Source organism: Vombatus ursinus, unplaced genomic scaffold (genome assembly GCF_900497805.2).
Source record: "Vombatus ursinus unplaced genomic scaffold, bare-nosed wombat genome assembly UNPS02006779.1, whole genome shotgun sequence".
Classification (NCBI taxonomy): domain Eukaryota; kingdom Metazoa; phylum Chordata; class Mammalia; order Diprotodontia; family Vombatidae; genus Vombatus; species Vombatus ursinus.
Genome location: NW_020946557.1, coordinates 6,229,855 through 6,249,777, shown reverse-complemented (window position 1 = coordinate 6,249,777; position 19,923 = coordinate 6,229,855). Strand labels below are relative to the sequence as shown.

Genomic DNA, 19,923 nt, shown 5'->3' with positions numbered 1-19,923 from the left:
AAGGAAGGAAAAGGAAGGAAAGAAGGAAGGAAGGGACAAAGAGGAAAGGGAAGACAGAAAAAGAGAGAGAGAAAAAAAGCCATTTGTAAAGTAAATTTGAGGTAGGGAATAGAATTTGAGTTACTTTCAAAATTTTGTTAACTTTGAAACAAACACCTGACTTTGTTTTATTATGAAGTTGACTTAGATTTGAACAAAGCTTGTGAGTTTGACTATTACACAAAATCTCAAAGTGAAAATTAAAGAACATTGTAACATACTTAAAGCCATTAAAGATATTCATGCCAGTATAAAATATTGTCAGCTCACTTTTAAAAATTGAAGTTATCTAATTCTCTATCACTTTTTAAAATATTAATATTGAACAGTTATAGAAATAAGAAGGAAGTGTGGCTTAGTGGACAGAAAGATGACCTCAAAGCCCAGAAGGCCTCTGCCTCTTACATAGACGTGCTGTGTGATCCTCTGCAGTTCTTTTAGTCTTTCAGTGCTCTAGGCAACTCTAAGACTAGGTACCATGCCACATCACTGCACTGGGATATTTTAGGTAAATGAAGTCTCTGGCAGGTTTTCTTTTGTTCATTTTGCTTTTCTTTTCTTTTTTTTTTAAAATTCTTCCCTTATTTAAAATATCAGGCCTAAGGGAAATACAATGCTTGGCCTGTACTGTTTCATGAACTTCACTGCCAGGACACTACTGCATTAACATTCCACCCAAGGCAACACGTGCTCAGTTTGAACCCTGCCTTGCTTCAGAAGACATAAAAGGCTCAATTTTTTTTTTATGTAGACAAAAATCTTCCTACTGAAAAAAAGAAATCAGAAAACGGTTACATATAGTGGGTTAAGTCGTGGAGGGGTGGGAGTAGGGAATCTTTCCAAGGGTCTCATTTCATGGTATCGAGAAGTAAGACAATTGATTTTAAGCTTCATTTTTGTCCTTTTTTTTCTAAATAGAACATTATTTTTTATTATTACATGTAAAGATTGTCCTAATTTTTTTTTAAAAAAAAGTTCTATTTGATAATGTCCAGAATTAAAAAACAAACAAAAAACAGTAATAGAAAAGGTTTGGTTTGGAAAAAGAATGGCTAGAATTAGAGGCTGTTTTTCTGTCAGGTGTGGCAGCAGATAAAAGTGAAGTAAACCAGCTCTCATCTAGGTCAAAAGTGGTGTGCTTTACAATGATTCCAGATGGAAAAAATAACAATAGGGAAAGCTGGTAGGTGAGATACCATCATAGAAAATGGGCCCCGGTGGAGGAGAAATACGAGTGTGTAATTCTCATCACATGGCATCTGGTTGCCACAAACTTGACATTCTACTTTGCTACATGTCCTGCATGTGTTAAAAGTTAGTGATTCCATTCTACCAATCCATGATAAAACATACTCTCCCAGGCATTTCACCACTGACTGATAGTGCATTCCAGAGAAATAAACGTTACTTTCTCTTCTTCCCTGAAACCTCTATTCTACATTGATTCTACTTTTAAGGGAGAGAAATTTTTAAAAATGTTTTTAAATAAAAAATGTATTACCTAAAGATAGTGCCTTTTCATTGATTTAGATAGTTATTGATTTTTCTGTCTTAAACTCTTTTCATAATAACAGCTCTTATATTTATGAAGAGCTTTAAGGTTTACCAAAATACATTTCTCACAACATTGCTGTGAGGTACGGAATTAAAGAATTACTCTTCCCACTTGACAGATGATGAAAATGAGGCAAACAGCCACATGCCTATGGTGACATAGCTAGTGTCAGAGGCAGGACTTTAACAGGGGTTTTTTGAACCTCAAATTAGTACTTGTTTTATTAGACTACACTTTTCATGATGTAAATTTTTTTTTCCATTCACCAACTGGGTTTTTCTTTATTCTACCGCCCTAATAGTCAATAAAAAGCTAACACCTTAAATAAAATAAATACTAAGTAATTGGGGCACTTTGTACCATATTCATACTATCAGATCATCAAGGCACAATTCAATATATCATTTTCATCACAGTAGCTAGTGGGGTTTTTAAGCTTTTTATGCATCTTTTGGAACCCTTCTGAGAATAAGGCTTTTAAATGCATGAAATAAAATACATAAGATTACAAAAGAAAACAAATTATATTGTAATAAAGATGTCAAGTGTCTCAGGCCACATTTGAACTCACGTCCTCATAACTCCTAGAGCTCTATCCACTGTGCTACTTAGCTGTCTCCCACCCTTTTTCTTTTATCTTAATAGAAGTATCTTAATGTGCTTTTCTATTCTTAATTGATATAAAGGGATATCATAAATATCATCAATATCTACTTCATGGCATGTGATGACTGAACAAATTGGTTTTATTTCGTGGGGAAGGTGTTTTCTCATTTAGAAAGCTTGTGACTTATATTAAAAACTTTTATAAAGGACATACCTTCTAAAGATATTGCTATTTTTAGGGATAAAAAATTCTGACTCTTTTTTTGAGAGATTTTCCTAATATCATTTTCATTTCTAATTTAAAATGTTATCATATATGCATAAATATAACTGTAAACCACCAAATAGAAACTAATATGTATAGCACTGAAGGACTGTTAACAAACCTAGAAATTAGCATTTAGCTTATACTTCTATTATAAAGGATTACAATTAGTATGCTTAAATAAAATCCTATTAATTAGGATTAGCAGGGCAGCTAGGTGTCACAGTAGATAGAGCACTGGGCTTGGAACCAGGAAGATTCATTATCTTGAGTTTAAATCTGACCTTAGACACTTACTAGCTGTGTGACCCTGAGCAAGTCACTTAGCCCTGTTTGACTCAGTTTCCTCATCTGTCAAATGAACTGGAGAAGGAAATGACAAACCACTCCAGTATCTTTGCCAAGAAAACCCCAAATGGGGTCATGAAAAATAGGACACGACTCAAACAACTCAGCAACAACAAATTACAGGTAGCAGTGAGTCAAAATATCAACAGCATTAGTGTTTACTACAAAACGAAAAAAAAACCAAAACCCATTATCATTCATTGAAAGATATTATTAATGATAATTATGACAGAAAATCCTAGATCAAATACACAAATCAAGTTGACAATAAAAGTCAAAACAAGTCCACCATCAATTTGTAAACAAAAGGATTTATTTGCATTTGAGAAATAAATATATGTAGAGAAATGTAGACTTTCCCAAACTGAACATTATGGTCTATAATTAAGTAGAGCTAAAAAAGTTAAACCATGTTCCACACTAAATTGCATCACCACAGGTTTTGTAACCTGAATGGCGGACTATGATTCTGTCTTTGTGGAAGCATACCAACATTTCAATATGCTAATGCTTCTTAAACTTCTCAACTAGTCTTTTCTTAAGGATGGTAGTGCTATTTAGTTTTTCTATCATGTCTGACTCTTCATGACCCTGTGGAGCATACTATCCATGGGGTTTTCTCAGCAAAGATACTGGAGTAGTTTGCCATTTCCTTCTCCAGTACATTATAACAGAGGTTAAGTGACTTGCCCAGGGTCACATAGCTAATAAGTGTCTGAGGCCATTTTTGAATCCCAGTTCTTCTGAACACTAGGCCTAGCACTCTATCTACTGATCCACCTAGCTGCCAAGGATGGCATTACCTTCATCTTGATTTAATCAAATCGTTGGATGGCAATCTACTAATTTTACAATGGAAGAAGCCATCTCATAACTATGTAAGTAATACACATGCATGCATCTGTGCATTTTGGAAGAGATGAAGTCTGATTCACGTTACAGGACTGTACTCAGCACAATGGACACCAATTTTCCAAGAGAGTTCTGCCTGAGTGGATAACTCTGTCCTTTCATTACTGTCATCACAGATTATGTACCTTTTCAATCTATAAGAGTTCCAGATTATATTTTCTAGCTTTATGTCATACTTTCTCTAGTCATATATACTCAATACTCAAGCCAAATAATAAGATTCTCCATTTCCCACATCTGTGCCTTTGCTTAGATCAGCTCTTAGGCCTAGAATGTACTTTTCTCTCTTTCTTCTCCCTCTCCTATCAGTTGGTGCCTTCCGTTCAAAGTCCAACTTGACATGCTACCTCTTCAGTGGCACCCCACCATTGAAAAGTATTCCCTCCTTCAAATTTCTCATAGAACTCCACTCAGATCTGTCCTTTACTCTTCTCATTCTCAAATACATCACAATTATGTGCAGATTTGTCCTTTCTTAGCAAATAAACTTCTTCTGATCCAGACCCAGAGGAGTATATCTTTGTATCTGAGAGCCTATCACAGGGTCTAGCAAATAACAGCGCCAGAACTGGTTGAATTGAATGGATTCTGATCTGCATTTCTAAATATGCTATATATAGGCTTGAAGCTGTAAAACTTATCAATCGCTGAGAAAATCTCCACCCCAGGTTGCAATTAATGCTCCTTGAGTCACTTGTTTATACTTTTTGTATATAAGTACTACACACAAGATACTAGGCTAGGCACTAAGGGTAGACAACAAAGTTTTACATTTATAGAGCTGACAGTAGTGAGGTTTTTTATAAAAAATTAAGTTTATGAATATTTATCTGCCTTAAGTAAAAGCTCCAAATCAGCCTAATTTAAGCACATTTATTCACTTATGAACATAGAGTCATAGCTTTAAAGATGGAAGACGCTTTAGAAAGCCTCATTTTACAGATGAGGAAACTGAGGCTTTGAGACATTAAGGGACTTGTTCAAGGTCTCAGAGGTAGTAAATTGTAGAGCTTCTTTATGTCCTAAACAGGGTATTAAAATTATCCCTTCATTTCTAGCTCCCTCATGATGTTTTCTTTTGATTCTGTCTCAATAAAAGAAAGGACAAGGTTCACTATTAGCTTTGAGAATGAAAGAAGATTTAGGTTGATGTTCAACCTAAACTTGAACCTCATTCAGTACAGGCTTGCCAGTCAGTCAACAAGCATTTATTAAACACCTACTATGTGCCAGCTAAGTGCTGGGAATACAAAAAAGGTAAAAGACAGTTCCTGCTTTCAAAAGCATCTCCACATTGTAACAAAAGCGTTTCTCATTAAAACTCTATTAACTTTTACGAAAGAAAAAAAAAATCACTATATTTAAACCTTTTCAAATTTATTCTACCTTTGCAGTCTGTATATGTTTGGTTTTTTTTAGTAAATCTATACATGTATAAATATAGCTATATTCCTATATATCATATACACACATGTAGATATATCCTCATGTATGTATATATGTGCATACATACGTATACATGCATGCATATACATGTGTATATATAAACACATATACATATATATCCCTATATATAGGTATATCTATACATATACTCCAAAGAAAATGCAAGAATACATAGTTGGAACAATTTCCACTGAACTCTCAGTTTCTGGTAGACTATGAGGCCAAGAACTATTTTTTTTTTAATTTTTGTACTTCCAGTGCATTGCACAAGGATTTTCATAAAATCAGCACTTAATGAATGCTTATTGAATTGTTAAAGTGAATGGATTTCACAATCCCATTATAGCCCATTAGAAGTTGTAATGAATGAAAGTATCTACAGTACTCTGTTATTAAGATACTGTAATAGGTTACCAGAGAGTTATAAATTCACCTTCTCGATTTGACTTTTAAAATGAATTTTCATTTTGTTGAGAGTTTGGTTTGGATTATTCCTAAACACAGGGAAATGAATTAGATGGCACCAAAAACTTTTTTCAGCCTCATGATTTATAATTTAGGAACAGTGATTTTTTTCCACAAAAAATCTTAATTTTTCCATTTTGTGTATGTGTGTGTTTAATGTCTTTTAGGCATACCAATTAGAGGAGAACAAGGTCTTCCTGGACCACCAGGCCCCACAGGCCCCCGTGGACAGCCTGGACCTTCTGGACCTCCAGGAAAGCCAGGCTATGGAAGCCCAGGGCCTCAAGGACAGCCAGGTATGCCAGGACCACCAGGACTGTCTGCAGTTGGGAAACCAGGCTTACCAGGTCTCCCAGGAAAGCCAGGTGAGAGAGGACCATACGGAGAGAAAGGAAATGTTGGACCTGCTGGTTTGCCAGGGCCAAGAGGCCCGCCAGGACCTCCTGGAATTCCTGGCCCCGCTGGCCTATCTGTTCCAGGCAAACCAGGACCACAGGGGCCAACAGGGGCTCCAGGACCTAGGGGTCTTCCTGGAGAAAAAGGTGTACCAGGCATCCCTGGTATGAATGGACAAAAGGGGGAAAATGGATATGGAATTCCTGGAAGGCCAGGTGAGAGAGGTCATCCAGGTCCACAGGGTCCCATGGGACCTCCAGGGCTTGCTGGAGTAGGGAAAAGGGGAGAAAATGGATTTCCAGGACAGCCTGGTGCTAAAGGAGATAGAGGTTTCCCAGGGGAAATTGGCCCTCCTGGCCTACCAGGTCCCCAAGGTCCTCGTGGAGAACCTGGAGCAGCAGGAATAGGAAAGCCAGGAGTCAATGGGGCACCAGGATTGCCAGGGACACCTGGAACCAAAGGTCTTCCAGGAGCTCCAGGAATAGCAGGTATGCCAGGTGCACCTGGATTTGGTAAACCAGGTTTACCAGGGATGAAAGGGCAGAGGGGACCTGAAGGCCTTCCAGGGGCTCCGGGAGTCAAAGGGGAACAAGGTCCAGCAGGTCACCCAGGGGAACCAGGTTTGAATGGGCCCCCAGGACGCATGGGACCCCAAGGACCAAAAGGAATACCAGGTAACCATGGCATTCCTGGTTCTAAAGGGGAGGCAGGCCCAATAGGCCCTGCAGGGTCCCCAGGAGCCAAGGGAGATAGAGGCCTACCTGGGTTAGAAGGAAAACCAGGCTACCCAGGAGAACCAGGTCTCAATGGTCCCAAGGGCAACCCAGGTTTGCCAGGCCCAAAAGGGGACACTGGATTGGGGGGTTCTCCTGGTTTACCAGGCCCTGTAGGAGCAGCTGGTGCTAAGGGCATACCAGGACACAATGGTGAGCCAGGTCCTAGGGGAGCCCCTGGAATACCAGGAACAAGAGGCCCAATTGGGCCACCAGGAATTCCAGGATTCCCTGGGACTAAAGGAGATCCAGGAAGTCCAGGCCTGCCTGGCCCAGCTGGTATTGCAACTAAAGGACTCAATGGACCAATGGGGCCACCAGGGCTACCAGGTCCAAGAGGTCATAATGGAGAGCCTGGACGCCCAGGGCCCCCAGGACCTCCAGGCCCACCAGGTCAAGCAGTCATGCCAGAGGGCTTTATAAAAGCTGGTCAAAGGCCAAGCTTATCAGGGACACCTCTAGTAAGTGCAAATCAGGGTATAACAGGAATGCCTGTGTCAGCTTTCACAGTTATTCTCTCCAAAGCCTACCCAGCAATAGGCACTCCAATTCCATTTGACAAAATTGTCTATAACAGGCAACAGCACTATGATCCAAGAACTGGAATTTTTACTTGTAGGATACCAGGTCTATACTACTTCTCCTACCACGTACATGTGAAAGGGAATCATGTGTGGATAGGCTTGTATAAGAATGGTACCCCCATAATGTACACCTATGATGAATATACAAAAGGATACTTAGATCAGGCTTCAGGGAGTACTGTCATAGATCTCATAGAAAATGATCAAGTATGGCTACAGCTACCAAATGCAGAATCCAATGGTTTATATTCTTCTGAGTATGTTCATTCATCTTTCTCAGGATTTTTATTTGCCTTAATATAAAAACAGCCTGCACAGCTAATCTACATTGTCTGCCTGAAAAACGTTTTTAATGAGATGTTTTCCTAGAAATCACACCCCTCCAACAGCCAAAACATTGTAAAAATTGACTACTTTTCAAATGTCTGGGAAATGGGAATTTACCATTAGAAACATAAGCTGAAAAACAATATAGTAAATTGCATATGAAGATCACTTTCATTTTAAGGATTTCTAGTAATTATGTCTAAGATACCCTAATGTTTTATGTGAAATCATGTGATATTGTGAAATTTCACTCTACCTGTACTGTAATTCACTAAAAGGAAGAAACATAGCCTCACCATAGAATCATCTTTTAGAGACAACAAGTTTCTAGAATGAAAGTAGATGAATTTACATAATAGCCTTCAAGAGATTCATTTTAACCATCAGAAACTGCTGAGTTTACCCGAATCTTTTATATAAAATTCTTAACAGCATACAGAAATGTAATGGTGGAATTTTCAAGCTAAAAATATAGCTAACTTAAGCACATTTTTTTTTTACACAATGTGGACGTTTCTTATCTGTCTAAAAGTAAATTAAACAAAAACTTCAAATTTTAAAGAACACTTTTAAAGCCCACACTGAAACTGTTTTGATCTTAAATATGTAAAACAATCTATACAATTTATCTTAAAAGTGAAATATATGCCAACATCCAAATCATATCTGAAAAGAGAAGAGTTGGCCCTTTGATTGACGGCTTTACAAAAAAACATTATTAACGCCAAAAAAAACCTAACCCAAACACAAGAATAAGAATCTTAGAAGAAAAGGATTTTTAGTCTAAGATTTGATTTCAGAAATTTGACAATATCTTTCAAAACATGCCAAAATCTAGCCACTAACATTAGTACATTTTGGAGACATTTAGAAAAAGGTACTGTATCGCTAGTAAACTTGAACACACACATTTGAAAGGTGCTGTACCCTACAGCACTTTCTGATGGTGCATTCTGAGAAGGGTGCGTTCAAATATGTATCCCTACAATGGTGCTTTTATGAATAATAAAGTAAAAGTATTCTAGCCAAACTAAAAAACAAAACAAAACACCCTATTATGTTAATCCATTTCTGCTACACAAGGTGCTTATTCAATTCAACCACCTCAAAAATTCATTTGGTAGCTAAAAAGTCTTCTTAGTTGCTACCTTCAAAGTATGGAAAGATGTCCTGTGACAAGATGACCGTCTCAAGTTGGAGCGTGAAATGGTGGCATTTCCTTCCAGTTCATTTACTTAAGGCAGTTGGTGCAGATGAAAGCTGTGCGCAATCAATTGGTTCACATGATGATTACTGTTTCTGTCACTAGAAAGTACCTTTCATTACTGGGTTTCTTGGCTTCATTATGTGAAATGTTTTGTTCATTGGATACTTTTTACAAATGACATTTCTGAAGTATTTACAGTACATTAGTCTATTGCAAGTCTTCCATTTCCATGAATTTCAGTGGAATTACAGCTAGCATCAAAGTCTTAAACAGTCTAAATAGAGAGTATTTATGCTCTGTCATATTTGTATATTGCTGTTTCAAAAATCCCATGATAAGCCAGAACCTTTTGAAAGCACAAATGTTTTCACCTACTCTTTAATTATATTGCAACAAAACCAAGAAAATGGATTTTTAGGTCAAATTCATCTAAAACCAGCATATTTGCTATTTTCAATGCTTTTTGTTTTTCAAAGTTAACAGAATGTAAACCAATAAACTGATGGATATCTTTAAAAGCTGACTTGGGCCTGGCTTCTTCATTGATACTCATCTGTTATCACAATGCTGTTATCACAGCATGATAACAAATAAAACAATTAGCCAATTAAATAACAAATAAAAGCAATTAGCCAATTAAAAAGTGTCATCAACTATAATAAAAGGTGAAGTCCTGAGCCACATTGTTGCTGAGAAATTAACACTCAAATGCCCACAACGAGGTGCAAAGAAGTCAGCCATCCCACTCCCACCTCCCAAAAAATTTCTATCAGTTCAAGTTACCAAGAGTAGCCTAGCAAATTCAAAACTAATACATGACAGAGTCACTAAAAGTAGAAAAACACTCAGACTCAGAAAAGTGGCAAAAGTATAGCTCCCAGCTTATATCATTTTCATTCCTGATAGCCTATCACAAAATTAGGAAACAATGAAACAAAACAATTTTTTAAAAGTAGGTAACTGTCATTCTGTGAGTATAGGTAAAGGATGGCAGACTCTTGACTTAGACAGTTAATATCTGGGTTAACATTCAATTCATTACCTTCAGGTATTACTGCCCTTGTTGTGGGTTAGCCAACATTGTTTCTCAAACAAGAGTGGTTGGTGTTTCATGAGCAGGCACCTTCCCAGAGGCTGTCCTGGTACTGAACTAGATTTACATGTCCATGCCAACAGCCACAGCAATCCTCAATCTGATACCCTGGCCAGGGAATATCAAAATCAAGGCCCTCACACTAGGGAGCACACAGGCAACATAAGTAGCCAGCTACTCAAAATACACTAGTAGGACCGAGACAATAACATTTATTATGATAACACATACTTCAGTTCACAAAAAGATTAACCAAGAAATGTAATACAGAATATAACATTTAAATGACGACAATCTAATTGAGAGAAAAAAAGAAAAAGCAACTTCTAATTAATTCACCAAAACTTTGGATAACATTCCAAGAAACTCACCTTTAAAAGCTGTTATTTTATAATTATGGTGTATACTAGCAAGAATATCCTTCCAAAAATCAAATGTTTCCTGGTTACCTTCCTGTAGAGGACCCAAAAAAAAGAACAAAAACAAAAACAAATTGGTATCCTAATTTTTATATACAGAAAAATAAAAATGGTGTGTATGCAAATAACTGTAATTCTGTGTCCAGACATAGATATTTTAAAACAATAATCTTTCCCATCAATTGGGCCACTAGCAGAAAGTTGCCAATTACCAGATGGTCAAAAACAGACGCCTTTGTATGCCATTGGTTGAGCTGTGAATTGGCCTAAATATTCTAGAAAGCAATTTGAAACAATGAGAGGAAAATGACTAAGTGACTCTTTCACCCTTAGGTCCCACTGTGAATCAAGTACAAGTACATCCCAAGTAGGTCAATGATAAAAAGAAACATCAGAAAATGTTTACAGCAGCACTTTTTATAGTAGCAAAGAGCTGGAGACAAAGTAGATGCCCTCAGATTGGGTAATGGGTAAATAATTTAAGGCATGTTGATGTGATAGAAATCAATCCATCAACAAGCATTTATGAAGTGCTTAATATATGAAAGGAACTGTGCTAAGTGCCAGAGATAAAAGGAAAAAAATGAAATAATGACCTAAAAAAAAAAAAAGGACTTTACATTCTAACTGGGGAAACAGAATGTATGTGTATATGTGTTTGTGTGGATATATACATACATGCACACATAAGTTAAATAAAATGAACACAAAGTAGTTTGGCTCCTTATATAGCTGGTAGGACTAGGAAAGACTTTATAAAGAAGGTGGAATTTGAGGTGTACCTTGAGGCATTTCAGGAGGCAGAAGTGAGGAGGTAGAATTTTCCAGGCATGGTGATCAACTGGGAAAATCCATGAAGGATGCTGACAGAACATCAGAACATCACGTGTGAGGGAAAGTAATTAGGCCAAAATGGCTGGAACCCAGAACGTGTCAGGGAAAGTAATTTATAAGAACATTGGAAAAGTAAAAAGGGGTCAGGTTGTGAAGAGTTTTAAATACCAGACAGAGGAGTTCATATTTGACACTAGAGACAATTAAGAGTCATTTGACTTTCTTGAGTAAGAGGAGACAAGATCAGAACCGTGTTTTAAGAAAATCATTTTGACAGCTAAGTGGAGGAGAAAAGGGAGCAGGGAGAAGCTTGAGGTGGATAGAACAAAAAGGCTACTCCAATAGTCCAAGTGAGACGTGAGGATGTTCTAAATCCAAGAGTGGTAGCTACGTGAATAGAAGGTATATATATGGAAGAGAAATTATGGAGACAGAAATAAGATTTTGCAACTAATTGGATATATAGAACGAGTGAAACTGAGGAGTCAAGGATGATACCAAAATTGCAAAACCAGGTGACCGGAGGAATGGTCGTACACTCAACACTATTAGGGAAATTCAGATCAAGTCTGGTGGAGAAGACAATGAATTTAGATTTGGACATTCCATGGTTGAGAAGGGTGGCTATATGACATTCACTTTGAAGGAACGCAAAAGGAAGTTTGTGATGTGGGATGTGAGCCCAGTAGAGAGACCAAGAATGGATCATCTACGTAATCATATAAATAGCAATAATTATATCTGTGGGAGCACATGAGTATATCAAGTGATAGAATGTAGAAGACAAAAAAAGAAGACCCATGAAAAAGGCTTGGGCTATATTCACAGTTAATGGGAATAACAGTGAGTGGTGATCAAGGAAATGAGACTGAGAAGAAGCAGAGGCTGGAAAAGACCCCGAGAAAGTAACACCATGAAAACCCAGAGAAAAGATGGTACAAAGAAAAAGTGATTAACAGCATCAAATCCTGCAGAGTTCAAGAAGGATGAAGACAGAAAAAAAGGCCATTTGAATTGGCAATTAGAGATCATAAGTAACTTTGGAGAGAGAAATTTCAGAGTGATAAGGCGGAAAGCCAGATTGCAGGGGGTAAAGAACAAAGAGGAGAGGAAACTGAGGCACCAAAAAGACATCTTGTTCAAGGACTCTGGCTGAGAAAAAGAGGAAAGATATAAAGATTTAGTGATGGGTTTTGTTTCTTTTCTTTTATAATGAGGGAGAACTTGGGTATGTCTGTAAATAGCAAGGAAGGAAATCTGTATAAGGAGAGATTAAAGGTATGAGGGTGGGGAGGATAGTAGAGGCAATTTGCTACAGAATATGGTAGGTAATGGGATCAAGGTTGCATAGAGAGGTGAGGAGAAAAGTCACCTCTTTCCATCAGAGTGGAATAAAGGAAGAAATAATGGGGGATGATGTCAGGAGGTTGTGAGATGAGATGTAAGATGGTTGAATAAATTATGGTATTTGAATGTAATAAAATATTGTTGCTTCATAAGAAATAATGAACGGTTGAGATTCAGAGAAACCTGTGAAGGCTTGTATAAACTGATGCAGAGAGGAGTGAACACAGCCAGAACAATTTATACAATGACTACAATATTGTAAGGAAAACAATTTTTAAGAAAATCCAGAAGTTTGGTGAAGCGCGCTCTTCATCTTAACAAAGAGTTACACAATCGGACAGATCACAAACTGTTCTCATTAGCCACATTTATGAAAAGTATATCCCCGCCTTCTCTAAATTGCTTCTACTGAGGTCAGGTGTCCATTTGGAATTTATTGTAGTAGACAGTATTAGAGGTGAGTCTGAGCCTAATTTGTTCCAGACTGCCTTCTAATTTTCCCAGCAGTTTTTGTTGAATACTCTAGTAGCTGGTGTCCTGGGGTTTAGAGAACACTAGGTGAGGATGCTAATGGGCTCTCTGTAACCTTTTAAAGATTATTTACAGTGGTTCAACAATCACACCAGCCATTTCTTTCAGTCCCCTGGCATGTAATTCATCCAGGGTTGGTAACATTAACTTTTTAAGAACAGGTACGGTTTGGTTTTTTTTTTTAATCTTTTTATCTTGAATTTCAGGCCCCTTATATCAACTTTTTTTCCTTTACTTTTCTTTCCAATCCAAAGATGATTTTCCACAGAGGAAAAAGCAGAAGTGAAACAAGATTTCATTTCAAATACCTTTATTTGCTCTTCCTCCCCCACCTTCAGCTCCTATTTGTGTATTATCTTCCCCCCAAAAAAATGTAAACTCCTTACACACAAACATAAAAACAAAGATCAGGAATAGAATTTGTTAGGGAAAGTACATGTCTATAGATGTGTGTGTGCCTTCTGGGGTGGGAGTTGGAGAGGAAGGGGGGAAAAAGAACTAAGTAAAAAGTGCGTAGCAGAGAACAAAAGAAAACTTACAAGAAAGCAAAGAAAAGATGGACAGTTTTCAACACAAGAAGTAGCATTTATTATATAGGCTTTCTTGAAATGGAAATTTATTGCTATATATTTTGAATCCTTTATTATGTTCTGCTGTGCACAGGACATGCTTTTTTTTTTCTTTTCTTATTTTGTATTTAAGTTTCAATATTTAAATTTATATGCTTCTTTTTTTATTTTTTCTATTGTGTATTTAAGTTTTAGTATTTAAGTCTAAAACATTTTTAAAAATAAAAAAAAAAGAACGTAAACTCCTAGAGGGCAGGGATTATCTTTATGCTTGTCTGGACATTCCCAGGGCTAAGCAGAGTTCTTGGCACATGGTAAATACTCAAATGCTGTTTTCTTCTCTTCTTTCTTTTTTTCCTTTCTTCCCTCCCTTTCTCCTCCTTCCTTCTTCCTCCATTTCTCCCTGTTGTTCTCTCCTTCCTTCCTCCCTTTCTCCCACTCACTCTTTCCTTTCTTCCTGTTATCTCATATTTACCCTGAGGTAGTGGTCTTATCCCTTCTTTCATCAACATTTTTCTATAGAATAATTTTTTTTAAGCACTTTGGCTTGTATTTAGCTTTCCTTCTGGCTTAATTCTGAGATTCAGTGTTCCTGACTTTATTCTTAGATGTGTTGTCACACCCATGTATTCATCCCCTATTAAGCAGCCTTGATTCTATCTTCTAATTTTTAAAAAAATATATCATGGTAAAAAAAAAAAGTCAATAATTTCCTTTTGCATTCATACTGTTCTCTTTAAATAGCTTCCTTTTTTCTTCTTTATCAGAACTTTTTTACCTTCAGAATTTCATTCTTTAGAGTTTTGCAATTCTTTCTACGTTGTCTTCCTCTGTAGAATTTTAGTTTGTAGAATCCTACTCACCCTTTCTCTGAACCATTTGAAATCTTCTCTCCCCCTATTTAGGATATGTGTCACATATGCCTGACTTTCCTTTTCTTCTCTATCATGAATTACAATATGAAGTGATCTCTTACCATCAATATTCCTATTGTTTCTAATTCACTTGCCATTTCATTTTTGTTGGTCAGAATTAGACTTTCAAAAGCAATTCACCTCATCCACTTCATTTTTTTTAAGAATGAAATTAATCATTAAGGTAAGCCAAAAAGTTATTAGCTGCTCCTATTCTGGCAAAGAAAGAACTCCGGCAGGTGCCTGGATAAAGTTTTGGCATCATCACCATATCGTACCTCTGTGTCAGACTTGTAAGTTGTTTGCTGAACTCTTCAGCTTCTCTGTCTTGGTTGTCTAGAGTATACCACCATAACAATATTGCTTCTCTCCTTTTCTCTTGATAGTCACGCAAATGCTCTCCCCTTACATTACCAGATACCCTTAGGTCAGTTGATCTTTTTATACAGCTGATCGATTTTATACAGTGTTACCCTACATACCTTTATTTATTATTTCTTTTGATGACCCCTACCTTTCCAGAACTATATTCCAGATATAGGTCCCACCACATCAGATCTCAGTAATACTCACAATGTGAAATTTGACCTGTTTGCATTTCTGTCTCTAGTTCCCTTTGCTTATTGCATGTACTTTCTGCATGTATATAATGGGTACCTAAAGTCATGGATTTTGTTTCCTGAATTTTGTATTTTGTAAACTGTTGGGTGACTTAACTGCTATTCTTTTCCTTGTGTTATAGCTACTATCCATGGGATCTAGCTTGGTGTAGATAATTACAGGCATGCTTCTCTCTTCATCCCTTTTCATTTTAAATCTCTTTTGATTACAGAGGCAAGACTCCAGATAAATGCATTTTTGCCAGCCCTTTACTGAGTGTGTTCCATTCCTAGCCAAGAGCCCATCATAATTATTTTAGCCCACAGTATATGATTTTAAATCATATTCTCAGATAACATATTTTTAATCATTTATTCATTTTCTAGCTCTGACTTTTTCTTCCTAAAATTTTTTATTGATCTTTTGTTTTTACATCATGCACATTTCCTAATATATCCTTTCCCTTTCCTCCTCTCACAAGGCTCAGAGAGAAATGTGAGATAACCCAGAGGGTTTTCTCTCATAAAAAATACTTTTAAAAAGAGGGGAAAAAAAAAAAGCAGAATTAACCAACATATCAACCATCTACAATTATATTCAGTGTCCTACAATCATGATGCCCAGTTCTGCAAAGAGGCAAGCTTGATTATAATTTCACTGCACAGAGTTTAGATTGTTTTGTTGCTGTTTTTCTTTACATTTAAGTTATTGTAGTCAATGTCTATATGGTTTCTCTGGCTCTACTGAGATAACTTTGCATCAGTTTATATATAGCTTCCCAAGCTTCTCTATATTCTTATATTTGTTTGTTGTTTATACTTGTTGTTTCTTATAGGACAGTAACTTTCTAAACCCTAACCCTGGATTATTTCCACCATTTCCCTCTTCCACTCCTACTCACATATTTCTGAGCAGAGCTAAAGCAAGTCCAACAACTTTCCTAACTGTAACTACTACAAATTTATGTTATCTAATCTCAAAGGAGCCCTGACTGCAGCAAGGCATCATTTTACTTTTCTTTAATTGATTCCATACTCCACTTTTGACAGCTGTTGTTCCAAACCTATTATATACACACATCTATAAATGTGAATATACATATACACATATGTGTGGCATAAATGTATGTGTGTGTGTGTGTGTGTGTAGGCAGGATGTCCCCAGGTCTTTGTGCAGCTTTAAGCTCTAACAGCTAATGAGTATGTATGTATGTGTGTGTATAGCTAAATGATCTATAATATTAGGAAGTAATGAAACATTATTGTGTGGTGAGAAATTATATGAGGAATTCTGAGAAACAAGATGCATATTAACTGATAAAGAATGAAATAAGTAGAACCAAAAGAGTAATAAATATACTCTTTATTTTGGAGTAATTGAAAAACAATTGGCCTTGGGAAGAGATAATGAAGCATACCTCCCTCTCCAGAAAGACAGATGACCACTAGAGCAAAATGTTGTATACATTGTGAGATGTGGTCATTATATCAAATGTTTTTGCTTAAATAGGGGAGGGAAACAGAAGGAAGTCATAATTCATATAGTGCCTACTATGCGCCAGGTGCCATGCTAAGTGCTTTATAAATATTATGTCTTTAATTCTCACAATAACCCCAGGAGGTAGGTGCTGTTATTATCTCCATTTTACAGTTGTGTAAACTAAGGCAAATAAAGATTAAATGACTTGCATAGGGCTAACAGCTAATAGAAGTCTGAGGCTAGATTTGAATTCAGTCAGGCTTTCCTGACTGGAGGCTTAGTGCTCCTGACACTGAGTCACCTAGCTGCCCTCCTAAGTAAGGTTTCAATTTGAAGGAGGGAGGGAAGAGAAAGGGGATTTTCTTTAGAGAAATATCAGTTATATTAAGACAAAATGCATCAATTTTTTTGAAAGAACAAGTCATGCCAAACTGGCCTTATTTCTTGCTTAAATAGGATTACTAGAGTGGTGGATCATCGGAATACTTTAGAAACAGCTTACATAGACTTCAGCAAAGCATTTGACAAAATCTGAATTCCTATGGACAAGATACTGAAAATATATGGTAGTAACACATATTCAGAACTCATTGAAAGATGAAACTCAAAGCACAGTCATTAAGAGTTCGATATTAACTCAAAAGGAGGTCTACAATGGTGTATCAGACCACTTTGCAGGCATCAAAAGTTTATAGGCCTCCAATATGAGATGTCCCTGAAATCCTGGAAGAACAGAACACTCAAGAAAGCAGCAAAAGGGCCAGCACAGACCTTTCCTCCAGAAGCGCACAGAACTCAGCCCTAACACCATGTCCTAAGTTAGGAAGCAGGCTGGAAGAGTGAGGAAACAAAAAAAGAATTTCACATTATGGAGGACATTAAAGATGCAAACCCTGAAGTAGAGAATGATTCTAAAACATCTAACAAAGTCTCAAAGAAAAACACAGCTTGGGCAAAGATTCAATGAGAAAGGTTAAGAGCTGTGTAGAAATTTTAAAGTTCAACCATAGGAGTTAAGAGAAAAATAAAAAAGTAAACATGAAATGACTGAACAAGGAAAAATGGCTTACATTCTAATATGAAGAGATGATACATGTGTTCATATGAACCCTCTCATCATTGGGGTGATAGCGGAAGACTAGTTGGACAAGGCCTGGGAGTGGTAATGATCTTAAGAGAAGAATGAATAGGCTGCGGAAGAGGGATACACTGAGGAGGGGAAGGGGAAGGTTAGGAAAAACTACCTCACATAATCAGACTGAAAAGTAGACATCTCCACAAACAAGAAGGAGGAGGTGAAGAGAATGGTTCACACTTGAATATCACTCATCAGAACTGATGAAAGGAAGGGAGAATACACAGAAACACACAGATTTGGGTATAGAAAAATATTTTATATTCAATAACACTATAAAGAATACATTTTTAAAAGTAGTGCAAGTGGACAGAGGACTGGGCTTGGAGTTAGAATGACCTTAGTTTCAACCCTGCCTCAGACACTTACTGGCTACCTGACTACAAAAGTCATTTAACTTTACTCAGCCTGAGTGAAGTGAGCAGAACCAAAAGAACACTGTACACAGCTACACTGTGCGATGACCAGCTTTCATAGATGTGGCTCTTGTCAGCAATGCAAGGATGGAAGACAACTCCAAAAGACTCATGATGGAAAGTGCTGTCCACAACCAGAGAAAGAACTATGGGGTCTGAATGCAGATCAAAGCATACTATTTGCTCTCCTTTTGTTGTTGTTGTTTTGTTTCTTCTTTCTTGTGGTTCCTCCCATTGGTTCTAATTCTTCTTTACAACATGACTAATGTGAAAATATATATGTTTTATATGAATGTATATGTAGAGCCTATATCAGATTATGCACCATCTTGGGGTGGAGGGAGGGGGAGAAGGGAAGGGGAGAAAATTTGCATAGGGTTAACAGCTATACAGTTAACATAATCAAAAGATTATGGAAGTGAATGTTGAAAAATAAAAATAAATACATTTAAAAAAACCCTTTATTCAGCCTTAGTTTCCTCATCTGTAAAAGGAGGGGTTGCTAAGGATCTTTCCAGCTCTAATTCTGTGATCCTATGATCCTGGGTCAACTTACTTTTTTATTTTCTCATTTAAAAATTATATGAATGTGTGGTATTTTCTAAGTTACCTTTATATATTTCATTCTAGTTAGGAAATTATGAAAAAATACTAAGTCAGACTACCTTGCTTTATATTTTCTTGTTTTAAACATTTGCACCCCCTGCTGGAGATTAACTCCATTATGGTTTAAAAAAAAAAAAAAAAAAAGGAAATTACTATTTAATCTCTCCCAAAATATTGAGAAAATATTTGGCATTTGTCTTTTTCAATCACCACTGAAATTACAAAAGAGAAAAATGCTACTAATAAATAGAATGGTAAAACCTTACTTCAAAAGGTATCAACATCTCTGTAAAGTTATAGTCAAGGATTGCATATAAAAAAGCAGGCTCTGATTCAACACTTACCCTGGTTAAGCAATCTACAATTCTGGCGCAGAGAAGGGCTCCAGGAAGGTCAAAGTAGTTGTCAAAGAAATAATATTTTGCTGGCAAAAAAGTAAAATGAAAATGAGTTATTTGTTAATTAGGTATCAACATGGATGTTTAACTTGTACCAAATACAAGAAAATGTGACTCTGTGACATTAGATTTTAGACGGACTACACATTCCTTTTTCCATGTTGAAATTCCACTGAAGTCTTTATTTCTTCTAATGAAATGTCTAGCTCTGAAGCCTCAATGAACAGACTAGTCATTTGACATCTAAACCTCCTTGGAGTTTTCCATCATGTCCAAGAGCTGGGTATCTCCTCTTCATTTTTCAGTTTCCTTTTGTGTGCTGTCTTATCCCGTTAGATTATAAGCTTCTGGAGGAGCAGAGAATGTTATTCTTTCTATTATTTGCATCCCCAGCACTTAATATGTTACCTGGCACATAGAAGGTGCTTAATAAATACTGACTGACTAAAACAAAAGCACTTTATGCAAAGAGAAGTAAAATGTTATTTTTCTAAAACTGCAACCAGCCTACTCACAAACCTAAAATTCTAAAAAAAAAAAAAAAAAAATGTAAAAACTGACCTATAATAGCCAAAGATTCCTGTAAGCAGTGTCAATTTTTTTAAACACACACACACACACACACACACACACACACACACACACACACACACACACAC

The 19,923-nt window shown here is 36.7% G+C and overlaps 2 protein-coding genes across 2 annotated transcripts in view; one reads left to right on the top strand and one right to left on the bottom strand.

Moving 5' to 3' along the window:
• The window catches only part of COL10A1 (collagen type X alpha 1 chain), a 9,301-nt gene extending 1,609 nt beyond the window's left edge, over positions 1–7,692 (top strand). The window contains exon 2 of the mRNA XM_027848681.1: positions 5,804–7,692. Within this exon, the coding sequence (XP_027704482.1) occupies positions 5,804–7,692 (1,889 nt within the window). The remainder of the gene's footprint in view (positions 1–5,803) is intronic.
• NT5DC1 (5'-nucleotidase domain containing 1) overlaps positions 1–19,923 on the bottom strand; it is a 250,170-nt gene that overhangs the window by 201,640 nt on the left and 28,607 nt on the right. The window contains exons 5-6 of the mRNA XM_027848682.1: positions 19,211–19,290; positions 10,388–10,469 (exon numbers count right to left, since the gene is read on the bottom strand). Coding sequence (XP_027704483.1) covers positions 10,388–10,469; positions 19,211–19,290 — 162 coding nt within the window. The remainder of the gene's footprint in view (positions 1–10,387; positions 10,470–19,210; positions 19,291–19,923) is intronic.